The 17,689-nt window shown below is 42.8% G+C and overlaps 1 protein-coding gene across 1 annotated transcript in view; it reads left to right on the top strand.

Annotated features, from left to right (window-relative positions):
• The window catches only part of reln (reelin), an 88,722-nt gene that overhangs the window by 48,037 nt on the left and 22,996 nt on the right, over positions 1-17,689 (top strand). The window contains 18 exon segments of the mRNA XM_063899453.1: positions 4,796-4,828; positions 4,973-5,051; positions 5,183-5,279; positions 7,246-7,297; positions 8,712-8,820; positions 9,301-9,541; positions 10,020-10,165; positions 12,030-12,181; positions 12,473-12,588; positions 12,991-13,199; positions 13,678-13,806; positions 13,895-14,004; positions 14,189-14,265; positions 14,503-14,655; positions 14,657-14,727; positions 15,756-15,917; positions 16,593-16,829; positions 16,950-17,142. Of these exon segments, the coding sequence (XP_063755523.1) occupies positions 4,796-4,828; positions 4,973-5,051; positions 5,183-5,279; positions 7,246-7,297; positions 8,712-8,820; positions 9,301-9,541; positions 10,020-10,165; positions 12,030-12,181; positions 12,473-12,588; positions 12,991-13,199; positions 13,678-13,806; positions 13,895-14,004; positions 14,189-14,265; positions 14,503-14,655; positions 14,657-14,727; positions 15,756-15,917; positions 16,593-16,829; positions 16,950-17,142 (2,366 nt within the window).

Raw genomic sequence — 17,689 nt, 5'->3', positions numbered from 1 at the left:
TCAGAGGTTCATGTGCTTTAAGACTCAAGCTTTGAAAGGTTGGGGAAATGAAAGCTATCTAAAGCAGGGTTATGATCCATAGAGGATAAAAAGGGAGGGAGGAAAACAGAAAGGAAGGAATAGAGGGAGAGAAACAGAGGGCAGGCTGCTCAAATAAGTAGGCAATCAGGGCTGATCAGCTTGGCTAAAGAGTTGAAGAACAAAGTGGCAGATTAGCTAGGGAGAAGGTATCATTAGAGGGTGAATTTGAGTATAACATGATACATCAAGAGTTGGAGATTATCATATTATTAAGAGAGTTAGGAATAAAGAAAGAAGAGGAAAGGTATAATCCTTTAACTCACGTTTGAACATCTGACATGCAGCACTTTGCTCTAAGTAACAGAAAGCCTTCCTGAAAGTTTACTGAGACAAGTGTTTGTTTTATTGTTTCCACTCGGTTTCCCTTAAGCAGTTTTGGGCATGCTGGGTCCCAGACACACTGTTCCCCCTGTGCTTCATTAAATGTTAAATTCCTCCTTCCAACTCCCCTCCCAGTTTGCTTTGACAACACCCCATTACTTTATTCAAAACCAGTAAAAGAAATGCCCATATTTGTTCCTACTTGTGGATTCAGAAGACACCACTAATGGGTGTCTGACAAATAGTGCTGCAACAGCGCAACAGAGTAGTGGCACCAATCAGCGCATTGCAAAATAGTTTGGACAGGCTCCTAGAAATGCTTTAAAGCATGATGCGGCAAAATGTAAATTACCGCCACAGTTTTAAACGACTGCAAGTATGCGAACAGACAGGCAGGAGGATGAAACAGAAGTACATTTCCGCTCCTGCTGAGCGACCATAAAAATACTTATTATGCTCAGGCGGACAACGAGGAGAGGAAAGGGTGGGCTAGGGGAAGGTGCTCTGTGCTAGAGGGTGGAGTGGTTGTGGGTGTTCAATGGCACTGCAGGTCGTCCATCAGCTCTATCTCCTGACAGCAGGGCCAGCAGCCCCTGCTTTGTGCCCGGCATCGCCAGGTCCTCTCATTTCCAGCAATGGAATAAATCAGGTCTTTATGGGCCTGGCCGACTGCACTGCACCCCAGATGGATTATTAAAGGGACATATAACTCAAACAGGCCACTGCTCCCTGAGGGACGCTGGATCACAGCGCAACAGAGCAGGGACGGGTGGCCTCCCCTCTTCCACCTCCTCGCCACCCACCCAGTCTGCCAGCCAGCCTGCTCGCCTGGCTGAACGCCGGCTCGAATGCCATCCCTCATGGCTCACCAGCAAGAAAACCTTGAGACCTCGCTATCTAGTCTATATCTCTTCCCCCTATTAAACTGTCTTCCCTTCCTCTCCTCTCTCAATTCTTTCCTTTCTCTCTTACTTTTCTCCTTTCACAGAGAAGAAAATATATTCTTCTTTTGCTTTTTTGTTTATTGGATAGCAAACATCAAGAAGAATATACGCTGTGCTTCCCACAATCTCTTAAAGATTGAGAGCCTGTAGATGTTTTCCAAAGAAATAAAGACAAAAGACAATAATTGCTAAATAACCCTTTCCTCATGTTCGACACACTCTCTATTGTGAAGAAAAATATGCCCTTTTCCTTCTATTCAATCTTTACTTAAAAACACTGTCGTAAAATGTAACACGGATATTGAAAAATAGTAGTGAGTCTTTCTTCTTTGCCGGTCTCCTCTCACCTATGATTATTGTAATGATGCCAATTGAAGCCCACACAAAGACTCTGGTTTGCGCTGAGTGGATTGAAGTGGCAGCAATCTGACCTCGGAGAACCATTTCTTTCTAGTCATTGTAAAATGAAAAACAACAGCATCCTGCGTCCTGGTGAGTCAGTAATTGCAACCGCCAGTTAGTCGGGAGCAAGTCAACTTCAAACGCGGTTCAGGCCGTCAAGGATGTGAGTCAGACGAAGGAAAAAGCTAACAAACGAGACGAGAACAAGGGAGATTGGAAGAGCAGTAAGTGGGTGCAGTTTACAGGGTGGGGAGAAAGAGAGGAACGAGAGGAGATTAAAGCTGGAAGATGGAGAGGAGAGGGGGAGAAGATTTAACATGACTTGTGCCCTGCGCTTTTTGTGTCGAGATGTCTGAGTCTGCCAAAGCTTAGGCTCATTTAGTCCCCCCCTTGTATCACCCCAACCCTGCTCATCAGTACCCTCCAATTTCACAGCGTTTTTTTGAGAATCCGCTCGTTTTTGCTGCTCCTGTTTGTATGTGTGCATTTGCAGCCGTTGGTCAGTTGTGGAAGGAAAAGGTGTGTGTGTGTGTGTGTGTGTGTGTGTGTGTGTGTGTGTGTGTGTGTGTGTGTGTGTGTGTGTGTGTGTGTGTGTGTGTGTGTGTGTGTGTGTGTGTGTGTGTGTGTGTGTGTGTGTGTGTGTGTGTGTGTGTGTGTGTGTGTGTGTGTGTGTGTGTGTGTGTGTGTGTGTGTGTGTGTGTGTGTGTGTGTGTGTGTGTGTGTGTGTGTGTGTGTGTGTGTGTGTGTGTGTGTGTGTGTGTGTGTGTGTGTGTGTGTGTGTGTGTGCATGCATGCGTGTTCGCGTCCCTCTGCATGCTTATGAGTATAAGCCCTGGCCAGAGAGATACAGGCATTAACAGAGTTGAGCCGCAAATAGAGGAGGCGGTAATTGAAGTCTTTAAGAAACTGAGAGGGGATTAATCCAAGTGAAATGAGCGCCAATGTCTGCTCCCGATGTGCGAAGGGTTAGGCAGAGAGAGACAGAATGGGTGCGGATGGAGGGGATGGGCATGAGGGAGAGATGGGGATAGAAAGGAAGTGAGAAAGACAGCAGGAGAGCGTGATGAAGCATGGAGAAAGAAAACTGTAAATGAGGCCTTTTTGGAAGCTTGGAGGGATTATCCACCCAAAAAAAAAAAAAATCTTTTGGGCCTTTCTCCAGCCAAATGGCCTCACTAGAAAGACTGAGAACGATTTAGAAAGAGACTGTAGAGAGCAGAATACCAGCCAAGCATTTATTACTGTATGTCAGTTTAAGAGGGTGGATTATCACGAATGGGGTTTTAGTACATGCTCTTTTCAGGTTGAATATATAGGATGAACACATGTAAACTGAGCACACATCTGAATTAAATTTGTATTACACCCTAATAAGGTACAAGAAACATTACAGAGTTCCCCATGCTGGGATTGATAGTTCCTCTAAACATGTTTTAAATCAGCAGACATTTGGGGATTAGGGAGTGGGGAAGGGAGAGCAAGAGAGAAGGAGAGGGAGGAAGGAGGCCCTTTGATCTGCTTTTAATGGGCTTCATCGTAGAGCCCGAGCTCCAGCCATGGAGCTGAGCATCAGGGCCCACCTCGCAGCCACTGAACCGCCCAGCTCTGTCACACAGGCAGCTTAGACGCCAACTTCTGCCGTCAGCATGAAACTTTACCAGCACTCTGTGAATAGTAAATCCATTTCCAAAGTGCCCGGCATTTGGATCAAATAGGAAGAAAATAGGGCAGCTAACCGAAGTAAGACTTGAGCTCCAAGTAAAGACGTTTGCAGAGCCATTACGATAATAAGAAACCTTTTTTTGGATAATCCGTTTCTCTTTTGATTCAGGTTCCGTTGTTTATATGGGGGTTTGAGGTGGGCTTTCCGAAATGTAAGCCCCTCTCTCAGAGACATTTTTAGAACTGCTGTAAGGTTTAAAGGAAAGTCTTAAGTAACTTGAAACCAAACTTTGATTGAGTCCTCACTGTGTTATCTTAGTGTGTGTTATCAGGTGGGCAGACTCATCCCTGGTGGAGAATAGTGGGACAGATTATCCTTCTATTCTGTCTTGAGTACGGCTGTCTTAAAGAAAAAAAAAAAATCAGAGCATAGAAGCTCAAAGGGATTGAAGGGTGACATGTTCACTAAGGTTAACTCCACTGTGCCGCTCTACAGTGGATGATCATGAAACAAAGTTAAACTCAAGTTCTCTTACACGGCCATTCAAAAAGAACATTGGAAATGTGCTTGACAAGATCAATCAAATGCGTTAATTGCATTGCTTTCATTAACTGAATCTTAAAAACACTGAACTTCTCCCTCTCTGATCACATCTTTATGCCCTGAATTTGATTTATCAAGTTTTAAACCTCACTTTGTAAGAAGTCCTCCATTTCCTCCAGCTCAAAGGTCACACCCATACTCAGCAACTTTATTGCATTTTTCTAAAATGTGAATACAGACTGTATTTTATTAGGTGTTTTCAGCGATTGATTCAGAGCCAGTGATTTTTATTTTTTAAATCCCATGTTCGATTCATTAAGCTTTAACACTCTCTATCCCCGCTGCGTTCACCTCCCTCCTCTCAGAGCTGTGCATCCCCTGGGAGAGATTGATGGTTGAGTGTGTTAGCTCGTCAGTGGCCACAGATTACTGCACACTGGCGCCTCTGGGGTGGATGGCGGTTAATTGGCATTGAACCGTTAATCATGGCCGCCCAGCCCTTCATTACTGAAAGGAATTAACATCAGCAGCCAGGAGACCGCAGCCGGGGCCGGCCAGGACACAGAGAAAGTTTGTTTCACTCACTTAGGATTTGAGAATTTCAACTTTGACTGACTATCAAACTTCTTTCAATGTAAATAACAATGCTAAACTGCACAGTTATGAAAAGTCTGTGTAGTCACCACATTTACTTTTGTTTATAGATCAACATGAAAGGTCATACATCTTCTCCAGCTCTTGATCCGGCATCAGAGACATCAGATCATACCTGTAAAGTACTTTCAAGATGTTGCCACTTCACTTCATAACTTGTTCCTCTCTTCTTCAACGTCTGTTTCAGCTCCAACCGAATCCCCATTGAGACCCAGTCTTGGTGAGTTTACTTTTCATGACATGCTGTTTTTTCTTTTCTTTTGATAGTATAATCACACCGTTAATTAAAACATGAAAGAACAAGGTGTCATACACACAGTGCCTAACTGTGAGCATATGTGTGTGTGTGTGTGTGTGTGTGTAGTGGAGCTCCATGGCAAACATGCTGTGCTGCGTGACGACTTTGACTCCAACCTCCAAGGAGAGCTGGACCCGAGCATCTGGTAGGTGAAGAGGTTATGACTCCTCTTGTAATCTTAGAGCGCAATCACTTTCACTTTAAGTCTCTGGTGCTCTCCCTTTGTTGCTTTCAACTCAGTTTCCTCTCCTCTCCTCTCCTCCCCTTTCCCCACAGGTCTGAGTGCAGTAACTGTGAGGTCGGAGAGCAGTGCGGTGTGCTGATGCACGGCAGAGCGGTCACTTTCTGTGAGCCCTTAGGACAACGAGAGCTGGTAACTGCCATGTTTGACCACACTGCCACCACTCTACATTTTACGGCCCATTGACCTAACATCTGACAAACCACGCTGTAGCCACAACCACAGCTACAATGAATCACAGCACACTAGCTGTGATTCACAGTAGAATGTCTATAAACTCTTCAGAGACTTTTACACATTTTGTGGCTTTTTAACAAAGAAGATAGTGTCTGATTGTTGTAAAGCACTGTAAAAATCTCCCTGGTTTACAGTAATCAAGCTATTAGACTGAATCAACAAATTGTCTGATTGTTGTAAAGCACTGTAAAAATCTCCCTGGTTTACAGTAATCAAGCTATTAGACGGAATCAACAAATAATTAACAAATTATTTAATTTACTATTATCTTATCCTTTGGTCTAGAGTGCTAAAATATCCAAAAAGTTTATGTGCATCGTTGAGCAAAAGCAAGCTTGGGTAAAACAATATCACACTTGCAGCTGCGTACATGTAGGTTATGTTACATGTGACTAAATATATCCAACTAGTTCTACCTCAAACAAAAAACAACTGAGGGCAACCATGTTACACTGTCATGATCCTTGTTTTCTGTTTGTTTCCTGTTTTATTTTGAAATGTTTTACTTCTTGTCTTTTGGTTTCCATTGTGTCTGATTGTTTCATTGTTGTCACCTGTGGAATAAAGCTCACCTTTTGTTTGTACCCATACCTAACCCCTAACCTAACCCAAACCCTGACAGAACGAACTGACCCTCTGTCAGTGTTTGGGGAAATAGGGCCCAAGTGCAGCAAAAAGGGAGGCAGGTATGGGTATAAACAAAAGGCGAGCTTTATTCAAAAGCTGTTTTACAAAAATACAAAGTTAGGTCAAATCCAGGGCATGAAAAACACTTGACTTGAACACATGAAGACGATAACAAACTGACAGAGAACACAAGGGAAAGCAGGACTAAATACAAAGACACTAATCACAACACAAGCCACAGCTGGGGAGGGGAGGCAGAAACACCAGGGCAACAGGTGACAACAATGAAACAATCAGATACAATGGAAACCAAAAGACAGGAAGTAAAACATTTCAAAATAAAACAGGAAACAGACAGAAAACAAGGATCATGACAAACAGCATGTCCAGATTAATTATAGATTATGAATGTGTATCTATTACTTTCATATAACTGCTTTATTTTATATCTCACAGCTTTAACTGAAACTGTTTCTGCACTTTAAGAAAAGCCTTTTAATGAAACGAGAAGGGGCATAATGAACCTAGTATTATACCATGTTCATTTTAAAGTATTTTCCTCCCTGACAGAATAGCACATTCACACATAAGGATGACACATAATCTCATAATTGCTACCTTCTCATGCCGTTTTTCAACAGCATTTATTTCTAAAGCATTATTCTGTTTAGGAGATGAAAGCCAGTGAGCGGCAGAGAAGAGTTTAGTGCCTCATTATTGTATTTACTTCTCTGATAAACAGTTGCTTTGTCTGTCACCGCTCCAAATGTTTGATGCCGCTGCCTGGCAGCTCTCCTGTCAAGCACAACTAGTGTGCACATCAAGAAAAACAGAAACGTTTACACACTGATATTCTTAAAACAACAATTATCAACAGTGAGAACAGACATTCATGCACACACAGCCTATGGTTTGCTTCAATTGCTGTCTCTCTCTCACACATAGTATGTACACAAACACTCATGAACACACTTTTTAAAGATAACTGATTCCCCATTTCTGTTTTATATGTTTTACTCACCAAGTGGTCACCCTTTCGTCTGTTATATGGAAATATATTTAATGGAAACACATGGCATCATTGTTACATTGGGTTACAAGACTTAACCAAGTATAGAAAGAATGCATCAGGGAAACGTGTGTTTAAGTTTGGTGTTTCAACAACTCATATTTATTTATAATTTAGATTTTTTTTGTGGTTGATATCCTAAACGGCCTTGTGATTCTTCCCCAGACCACGGTACTTCTCAACACCAGCACAGCCTCAGTCCTGCAGTTTGCCCTGGGTGAGTATCACATCTCCACGTGCAGACATTACAGATACAGACAGATGTTGTATTACAGGCTGATGTGGGAGCTATTTTTAACTCCGTTCAAATACTTAAGCCCCAAGTGAAAGAGTGTTTTGCAGCCAGGACAACGGATAACTTTGTCATTCTCGAGAAAAAGATAGATTTTGCCCTGTAACATGTCAGGAGGCCAACTGGTACACAATATATTTCTGTGTTTCTTTCTCTTTCCCTGCTTCTTCTCTCACAATGATGAATGATTTATAGTATTCTGGAAAGACACCCCGTAAGGCCATGGCAGAGTTTTTTATACGTGTTGTATTTTTCATGTCCATTACATGCATCCACCAATTCTCACAGGAACATGACTGAGAGGAAATAAGAGGACATTTCCAACAATACTGTCCCGAGACATAAGCTTTCCTTATGTCTCTTTATCTCTCTTGTGTTCCGTCTGGCTGTGCATTGGTTTGCAGGACATTAATATGAGTTTGTGGTGCAGTTGTTTTGATGTATGGGGCAGTTCAGTAGAGCTTTGCTACTGTAAAGGCACGGCTGTATTCAGTCGGGATGGAGCCGCACAGCAGGACATGGATGCTGCACACGTCAGGGGGTAGAGAGAGGGGGCAGGGAGAGGGAAAGGTAGGGACGTGGAGGGTTAGCCTGCTTCATCCATTAGCAACCTTTGACCCAGCTTACTCCCAAAGCTCCCACACAAACCTACATTTTAAAGGCACAAAAATAGATGAACCCCAGAAAAATGTTGTCAAGCGGAAATATAAAAAAATATAAGCTCACAAACAGTATCAGGCTGTTGGTGGCTTATAGGGTCTCTGGTCCTACATCAGATCAGATCAGATCAGAATTCTTTTATTAGTCCCACAGCGGGGAAATGTACAGTGTTACAGAAAAAGCAACATAGCAGGTAAAAAAAAAGGCAATAGATAAATACACAACCCTGGTTTAAAAATGTGTAGGCGCAGTTTTAAAGAACTAAGTGACACAAACAACATATTGAAGTATTCAGACCTTATAAAAATAAAACTGTTGGGACAGTTTTTTATTAAAAGTATGTTTTTTACAGTGATATTGTCTCACTTCAATGGTTTTTTGATGGTTTGCAAATCGATCATCTCGGCAAAATCCCTGCATACCGACTCCGAACTTTTCTCAGCACTGTTAAGCTGCTGATCACTTAGCTCCACCATGACACCATTTAGACACAATTTTCCACTCGGCTAAGTGGAGAATGTGGGATCATCAGTCCCGGTCCGGCTGCCCCTCAGGGCATACTAAGGATCATTGCCCTGCTGATAAAATGTGGAAAAAAGGAAACTAGTGTCGTTGTTTCCTCAACAGGAGTGTTAACCTTCATATTTGTCTGTCCTCTGTGTGTGTTTGTATTCCCCAGGCTCCGGCTCCTGCCGGTTCAGTTACTCAGACCCAAGCATCACTGTATCATACAGCCTAAGTGGTAACGGCAACACCTCCGATGACTGGATCACACTGGAGAAGATCAGGTCTCTATCTCTCTCCTCTCCTTCGTTCTTCATCATCCATCCCACAGTCCTTCCATCTGTCATGAACACCCGTCCTCTTTTTTTTCCCTCAGTCACACCTCCCCCTCTCAATTTGTCATCCTGTTTGTTTCTCTATGATCCCCTGTTTTTTAACCCTATATCCCTCCCTCTGTGTGGTTAGCTCTCAAACAGAGACAACATGTACAGATTTCTAACTACAATAAGCTCTGCTGTTAGTTCATGCTATAGTTTTTAAGGATCGAATTCATAAATCAAATTCTGATTATTTAACCTTTTGAATCCTGCTATTCTCTTTCATTTTCACTCCAGCATAAGGACATGCAGTGCCTCTCCATATGTGGCTATTTCAGCCTTATTTTAATGATTAATGATGAGGAATTAATGCGTAAACATGTAACACTTAATTACATAAACACAGACACCGCACACAAGACCCTAATGTTGTCGAATGTCCTGCAGAGCCCCTACCAACAGTAGCACAGTCATCCACCTGCTGCCCCTACCCCATCACTCCAAGGCTGATGGCGTTCGTCTGCGCTGGTCTCAGGAGGCTCCCCAAGGCCCCGAAGGCTATGAGTCCTGCTGGGGGCTCGACAATGTGCTGCTGGTCAACGCTGCCCACAGAGCCCCCCTCATGGAGGACACCTTGGACCCTCCTGACACGGGCAACTGGCTCTTCTTCCCGGGAGCTACCGTTAAGGTACACCGATAAATCATTGGATACTTACATTGATCTCTTCTTTACACATGGATTTCATTCACATAATGGTCAAATCCTGGTCAGAAAAACTATACTATTAATAAGGGAAATAAGCAAAACAACTTCTGCTGCTGATTGAAACTTGTGCTCTTCCATGTCAATGCAGAGTAAATACCATAATCATGAAGTGCTTCTAATCTCAAAGCAAGGAGGAAAAGTATAAGGCTTCATGTTCTTAGAAGATTAGTCAACTTATTGTTCATTTGGGTCTTGTTCGGGCTTGTTGATAATGTGTTGAAACTACTATTACTTTGACTCAATACACTGGTTTATTAGTTGAAGTATACAGGGGAGGAGGTATTAGCTAGATAAAGACAGCCCTAAATATCTCCACGGGTTTTTTTGATCGTTGAAGTAATTTTTTTCAAAGGCATTACACCTGTTGCATGTGTTAACACCTGTGTTTCTTATTGGCCAGCACGCCTGTCAGTCCGAGGGCAATGCCCTGTATTTCCATGGTGGTGAGGGAGTGAGCCACAGCTTTGCCTCCACCAAAGACATTGACCTGCATCGTGAGGAGGGAAGGAGCTACTGGGAGGAAGACTTTGAAAGTCCGCCCTCAAAGTAAGTTAATAATAAAATTACAAGCAACGATATAACACTGAAGTTCTACATTCAAAAAGTATTTTTTAAAAGTGTGTCTGACTCAGCTGACCTGACGCTGAGGGGGAGTTTGTTCCGCAGCCATAATGCTAATAAACTAAAACCGTATTTGGTTGCCAAACCTGAAGGAATGGCCTTGTATGGTGTTTAAAGAACAACATATACAACAAAGCCAAAAAATAAAGGTTTAGAAGTAAACAAGAGGAGTCTTTAACTGAAATCAAAATCAAAATGACCAAAGAAAATGTTCAGCTTAATTAATATAAAGGGTAAGTTTGGGATGGTATATTTTAATTAAGCAAGGGGCACGTGGGAAAAGAAAGTTAACAGAGTGAGATTTATTAGGTAGAATATCAGTGTTCTGGTATGTTTGTGTGTACATGCATGTGCTTTGACACCTGTCACTTGTCACATGTCAAGCCATGCGACATGCAGCGTGTTGCACAAGTTTAAGTCCAGCATGGGGGGCTGACACAGGTGAAAGCCATGTCTCTGACTGCTACAGAGACAGCAGTCCATCTGTTAAGAGTGGGGCACACTAACACACACACACACCACACACACACACACACACACACACACACACACCCTGGACAGCAGACAGCAAGGGAACACTGTCAGAAGCATTGCAAGAGGCAGAGGGATAAAAGAGGAGAGATGATGGATAGTGTTCCTGCCAGAGAGTCATTAACATGCCTCGTGCAGCAGGTCTGTCAGTATGTTTTTCCATTAATGAGAAGGACATAAACAGGATGGTATCTCTGTGGTCGCCCCACACCATCCACCTCCTGCAGCATGCTAACATGCTACACTGGATACTAGCTCTCCCCCATCAGGTGTCATGGACTGACACATGTGTTAGGTAGGCAGGCAGGCAGGCAGAGTTTTTGCTTGTGTCAATGCTACTTTCCACTAAGTGTCATTTAACCCAATACTGGCTGTGACAGAGACACACCGGCTTATATGCTGCACAGCAGAAAATAAAGACGAACAGGGGGGAAGGAAAGTGAGAGGGAAGGTAAAGGAACACAGGAGAGGGCTGACACACTGAGTCAACTTCTGTCAGCGCTAATGAGGATCCTCTCTCCCCTGCGCAGGAAATATGTGTCGGCACGTGTGTGTTTGTGTGTGTGTGTATGTGTAAGTCATCTTCCAGGTGATTTATGCTGAATTCCTGGCAATGTGTGTTTGTTTAAATGCAAGGTGTAAATTATAGCTTCTTAGTATTACTCTAGGGAGAGATGTGTAAAAGAGGCAATCTATAAACAAGTGTTTGCTGTGTCTGTGTGCTGTAATGTCAATGAAGTCTTTTTAGGGGGTTGATATTTGGCTACGGTTAAAGCATATTACATTCCTGCTGCCCCAGCCAAATATTTATTTGCAGAACATTGAGTTTTGGATTACTCTCCAGCTTTAAAGACATTTAAAGATTTATAACAAATAAATAAAATGTTCTACTTTAGGTTTAGGATTTAGGTGCTCGTTCTCTTCTGTATTTAATAATGAATTATATACAGTATATTAACATTATATTGTTATTCTTAAGCATTTCTAACCATTTTTAACCAAACATAACCTTAAATAAAATAAGAATTGTTTCATTTAAACTTTATTCAGCCCATAAACTATCTGACTGGGAAAAATATGAGCACATAAAAGTGTTTAGGAGCAACACATTTTGTGGAATGATTGCTTGAGTTGCTTTTATTTAAATTATTAATGTTGTTTTGCCTCATTCCACTTGTTTTAAGTACATACATTTATAGGATTATAAACAAGTTGTGTCACTCACTAACCAGCCCTCCTGCCGCTGTTTTTTCCTCAGCTGGGACATAGAAGGAGCTGTTTACGGGACCGAGTGTGGAGATATCGAGTCTGGATCATCTCTCGTGTTTGAGAAGGAGGGACGGAGGAGAGTGTGCACCCCCTACCTCGACACCACGTCTTACGGAAACCTTCGCTTCCACTTTACCATGGGTATGAAAATCCTCAATACATGTTACATTGATTTACATTGTTGTGCACATGACCCTGCTCTGCGTTGTGCTTTCACCAATATTTTTGCATACATTGTAAATACATAGTAAGGTGTGTGTGTGTGTGTGTGTGTGTGTGTGTGTGTGTGTGTGTGTGTGTGTGTGTGTGTGTGTGTGTGTGTGTGTGTGTGTGTGTGTGTGTGTGTGTGTGTGTGTGTGTGTGTGTGTGTGTGTGTGTGTGTGTGTGTGTGTGTGTGTGTGTGTGTGTGTGTGTGTGTGTGTGTGTATTTAGGTGGTGGCGACTGTGATCCAGGAGAGTCTCATGAGAACGACGTGATTCTGTTTGGACGGTCTGAAGGCCGGAGGGAGCGCATGGTGCTCGACACCCTTCCCTACTCTTCATACAGGGTGAGACGTGCACAACATGTTCACACAAAACACATTAGTATGGTAGCGGTAGTTTTTAGGTATATTTTTGGGTATCTTTAGGAAAACTCTGGAATGGATTTTGATAGGATGATCTTAATGAAACAATGACTGTAGATGATTATTAGATTGGTAATCAGCAGGTAACTTGATACTTCATTCATCATATATGTATCTTTCAAGCAAAACGTTTTTTTCCCATGTTTCTTTGTTAATGCGTAACTAAATATCTTTGTTTTTTTGACAAACAAATTGAGCAATTTAAAGACATCATCATTTTAGCAATTTTTTATTGTAACAAATTGGCTTTTTTCAGTATTTCCTAATTAGTATTTTTCCTCTGGTCTGATCTGTATATTCTGTTGTCCATTTCTCCCACCTTAGAATCCTGCGGTGGTTTCGGTGGCACTGCCCACTGAGCTACAAACACCAGTCACCCAGTTTTGCCTGGAGCAGCGGTCGCATGGTGGTGCCAACCGTCATGTGTGGGCCGTGGACTTCATGCAGCTGCTTCCTGTGCTGCCTGGCACCCTCACGCATGTTGCTCAGTTCTCCATCAACCTCGGCTGTGGCTCCTACCAGCCTGCCAACAGGTGTGACACATTTCTAAACTGGGTTAGCCAGTGGCTTTGTGGGTAAACAATCGCCACTTTCGAAGTCAAACTCACAAAATTGGGCAGCAACAAAGGAGACAAACAAGTGTACCAGATTCACTGGGTTATATGTGTTGTCAAAAATGTTAAATGGTGCAAACAGGAAACTTAAAGGCACAATGTTTTAAGGCTTTTTATCTAGAGAAATCTGAACTCAATTGGTCTCTTAGAATAAACATGTGAGTTCAAAGAGTTTGTTAAGATTTCTTCTGGGTATTTAAATCCTCAAGGTTCAAAATCTTGCACTCATTTGAAGCTTAAAATGTGGAGTGCTTATTAATAAAAGAGGAGAGACTTTACAGTGAAGTCTCGGAAGACATCATTTACAGTTTTTTTTATCTCATCTACATTCAGTGCACTTTAGTCATTGAAGAAATTAAAATGTTGAGATAAGATGTTCTCTGTTATTTTTAATTAGCGTGAGTATGGAGTTCTCCACCAACCAGGGTCGCTCCTGGTCTCTGCTCCACACCGAGTGTCTGCCTGAGCTCTGTGCCGGACCCCATCTTCCTCACAGCACCGTCTACTCCTCTGAAAACTACAGCGGGTATGAGCGACTCTGCACGTCTTATTTTTTGCCTGTGCTTGGATGGGTATCATTGTCACTGTTGATATATCATATTTTGTCTTACCAGGTGGACCAGAATCTCTATCCCCCTGCCCAACACCGCCCTGACGGAGGCGACACGGTTCCGCTGGAAACAGTCTGGCTCTGGATCAGGCAACATGTGGGCCATAGATAATGGTCAGTACTGTACACACTCATTACATCATAGTACAGACAAATAAGCCCCAGACATCACTCCTCTTAGGTCTCAAAATACTGAATACAGGATGTGTTTTCATTAAAGCTCAGCTAAGTGTGCATGAAAAAATACCCTTTTTACAATAGAAGAAAATGTAACCACCATGCCTGTTTTTGGTTTCAGTGTATCTTGGTCCAGCCTGTCTTCGTTTCTGCTCTGGGAGAGGACATTGTTCTCGCACAGGCTGCAAGTTAGTACCTGTCTTTTATTAAACCATATAAATCTGATGTCTCTCCTTCGAAATGAGTCGGCACATTATCCACCTAATGCCTTACAGCGCCAATCACCATTCAAAATCAATCAAATTGTATTATAATGGATTTCCATTATCTCTTTCTTCTTTTTCTTGTTAATAATCTCACTCTTTTGAATGTCTGATGTTTTCCCTTCCTATCTTTTTTCTCCTCTCCTCTCCTCACTTCACAGATGTGACCCAGGGCTTCAGTGGTCCAGCCTGTGAGCTCGCCTCCCAGACCTTCCCTGCTTTCCTGTCGGAGGGTTTCTCCAGCCCACGCCTCTCCTCCTACCACAGCTTCTCCTCACTTCGGGGGGCTGAGGTCAGCTTTGGTTGTGGGGTGCTGGCCAGTGGCAAAGGCCCTTGTCTTCAACAGAGACAGCAGGAGACACTTGGTTACGGCTCCACTAGACAGTTCCCAGGCCAGGTAATACAAGTGCTGTGGAGAACACGATCATGAATCTAAAAACTTGAAGAAACATGTTTCACACATAAATACATCCACATGTTCAGCATGCTCACAAGCAGATTTTGACTATACTGAATTTTCCACCAGTAGATTACTTTGTGAAACCGTGGCTTGTGATCATCAGGTGTCTTTACTTCTGATTGATACTGCAAATGTTCCAGCCAGTCAGCTATCCACTCTCTTCCTCCAGCAATCCCTCTTTCCCTCACTCTCCTGTTCCTGTGCGGGGAGATGGATTGTGATCATGGGGGGGACTGCTGATGAGAGCAGAGATGAAAGGAATGGATAAAAATGTGAGGGAGACAGATAGATAGGGAACAGTGAAGTTAGATATGGCATCTGTGTTAGATTGATTATGCCTGTTGCAGCTCTCAGTGTGCCACCTGATGGCCATATTTAATGCCAGTTTCCTGGCTGATTGAGTGAACAGCTGCCTGAAAGAGGAAACTGCATCGCTACTGAAATCACAGCTCAGCCAAGGACAGAGAGAGCTGGGGGGTGAGCTGCAGACAAAGATCGATGACGGGTATTATAATAAATATTACATTAGTATAGAATATTTAATATATATAGAATATATTACGCCAAAACATAGAGGAACACATGAAAGGACAACACTTGCTACATGTACAGTAAACATGGAAACATGGATGTGATCAATGACTCTCATTCTCTCTCTCTCTCTGTTTTCCTCCTTCTTTTCCTCCACCTCCTCTCATCTAATTTTGTCCTCATTCATTTAATCATCTCATCCATCAACCTGCCACCTCCCTCCCACCTCCTCTCTACACGACTGTCTGTTTGTCTACCCTTTTACCTCTTTCTCCCTCACCTCTCCTTCCTGAGCAATCCTGGTCACCTTACTTTTTCTTGTTCTCATTAATCAAACTGCCCTTTTCTCTTCCTATTTCTCATTTCCTTTTTTGTATGTTACACATGTTTCTTTGTTTTTTTCTAATACAAACTGCTACTTTACTTTTCTGTAGGTACCTACAGTTTACACTTCGCCTGGGCAGCCGTAGCACCCTAAGCTCATGTCCGGCCCCAGACCAGCCAGGAGAGGGAGTCCTGCTGCACTTCTCCTCTGATAACGGCATCACCTGGACGCTGCTGCAGCATTATGCTTACCAAGGGTTCCATGAGCCAAGGTAACACCAGTATTTAGTGTGTGTGTGTTTGTTTGAACACACTCATATCCTCATCCTTCTACAGAGACACTAGGACTCCATTAACACACATTTGCACTGCTAATGGCGAACTGGAGGTGTAAGCCACTGGGACCCATTGAGCCAGTTAGAGCCATCTATGGGTAATGAAGACAAAGTGGGCTGAGTTCCAGCTGCACAGGCCGGGTCTCAGAGCTCTTCATCACCACAAGAAAGGTCAAAGGGGGCCAGTGAGTCAGGGTCAAGTTTTACACAATTATCTGACCTGCAGATGCAAGAGCAGGGTCTTCCTCTATCACCTGTATCAAAACATTCCAGGTTACAGAAATTAGTCTTGGCAAATAGGAAAAAACTTATCTGAGGAAACAAAGTTGGCCTTAAGAAAATAATGACTGATTACGTATTCGTTATTGCTAGTTATATGGACCATCTGTGTCAAAAACGATTTAAGATTTCCCAGACAGGACGCTATAATCCAATATTTCGATCCAAGTCAGAGTCTGATTCACAGTTCAGTAAACTTGTATGATTTATTCAGCTTAAATGTTTGGCATTTTGGACAGTTGTGTGTTGTGTCCATGGTGCATGCATTACTTACGCCTAGCTAACTTTCCATTCAGTGTTAAATCAGTGTAACCATCTCTTTCCCCTGACCAGGATCGTGTCAGTTGAACTCCCAGCCGGTGCTCGTAAGTTTGGCGTTCAGTTCCGCTGGTGGCAGCCGTACCATTCAGGTCGGAGTCACGATGTGTGGGCCCTGGATGAAATCAGCATGACCTCTGTGCTGTTCAACACCATTAGTCTGGACTTCAGCAACGTGCTGGACGTCACACAGAGTCTTGGATTCTACCTTGGCCACGTCCAGCCCTACTGTCAGCATGACTGGACTCTCAGGTAGGAGACTTAGTGCTCTGAGGTAGATATATAAACTGTATTGGTCATTATTTCTCAATAGCATTTCAACGTTTTTTCTTTTAATTGTATTCATTTCTCTTTCTTCATGTTCTTCTCTAGTTTTTCTGGGGAGCCCAGCCCTGGCTCCAGTATTCGTTATGTGGAAACTCAGTCAATGCAGATCGGAGCATCCTACAGTCTTCAGTTCTCACTGATTATGGGCTGCGGCCGCGAGCCCTCCCCTCACATTGACACTCAGGTCCGCCTGGAGTTCTCCACCAATCACGGCCTCACCTGGCACCTGGTCAAAGAAGTAAGGGGCCGATAAGCATTTTCAAGTTTGTTTCCATGTTGAATGTTGATACGTATGTTGTCTTGCACCTGTATTTAGGATGTTTCTTGTGGAAGTCATCCTGGAAGAACAAGGAAACATATCATTAATTAATGATCATGAATATTGATTTACTCATTACAGCCTCTGAAATAATATATAAATATTAAGAGACTTTAAATGTGGCACTTTGTTTCAGATGAGAAATTATCGCAATTACTTTTTATCATCCTACTATTAGAAAATACATGGCAATACTTGAATCAGCAAGCAGATTATCTTCCATAATTCTACATAGATTTGCTGTGATCACAACCGGCTCATCAATATTCATAAGGCACCAAAGTATCTGCCAAGATTTTTATTGCTTTTGGAATTGAATAGGGCGTAATGAGTCCTCCATCAGTGAATTTCCTCTAATTTTCCCATGTGCATGAAAATGCAGTCATCTGGCAAGTGCAGAACTCTCTGAATGTCCTGTACTTTTAATCCCAGCTTGTGTTTCAGTGTTCAAGGTCAGAGACACTGT

Source organism: Eleginops maclovinus, chromosome 2, assembly GCF_036324505.1.
Source record: "Eleginops maclovinus isolate JMC-PN-2008 ecotype Puerto Natales chromosome 2, JC_Emac_rtc_rv5, whole genome shotgun sequence".
In the NCBI taxonomy this organism is placed as follows: domain Eukaryota; kingdom Metazoa; phylum Chordata; class Actinopteri; order Perciformes; family Eleginopidae; genus Eleginops; species Eleginops maclovinus.
This window is presented reverse-complemented; position numbering and strand designations above follow the sequence as displayed.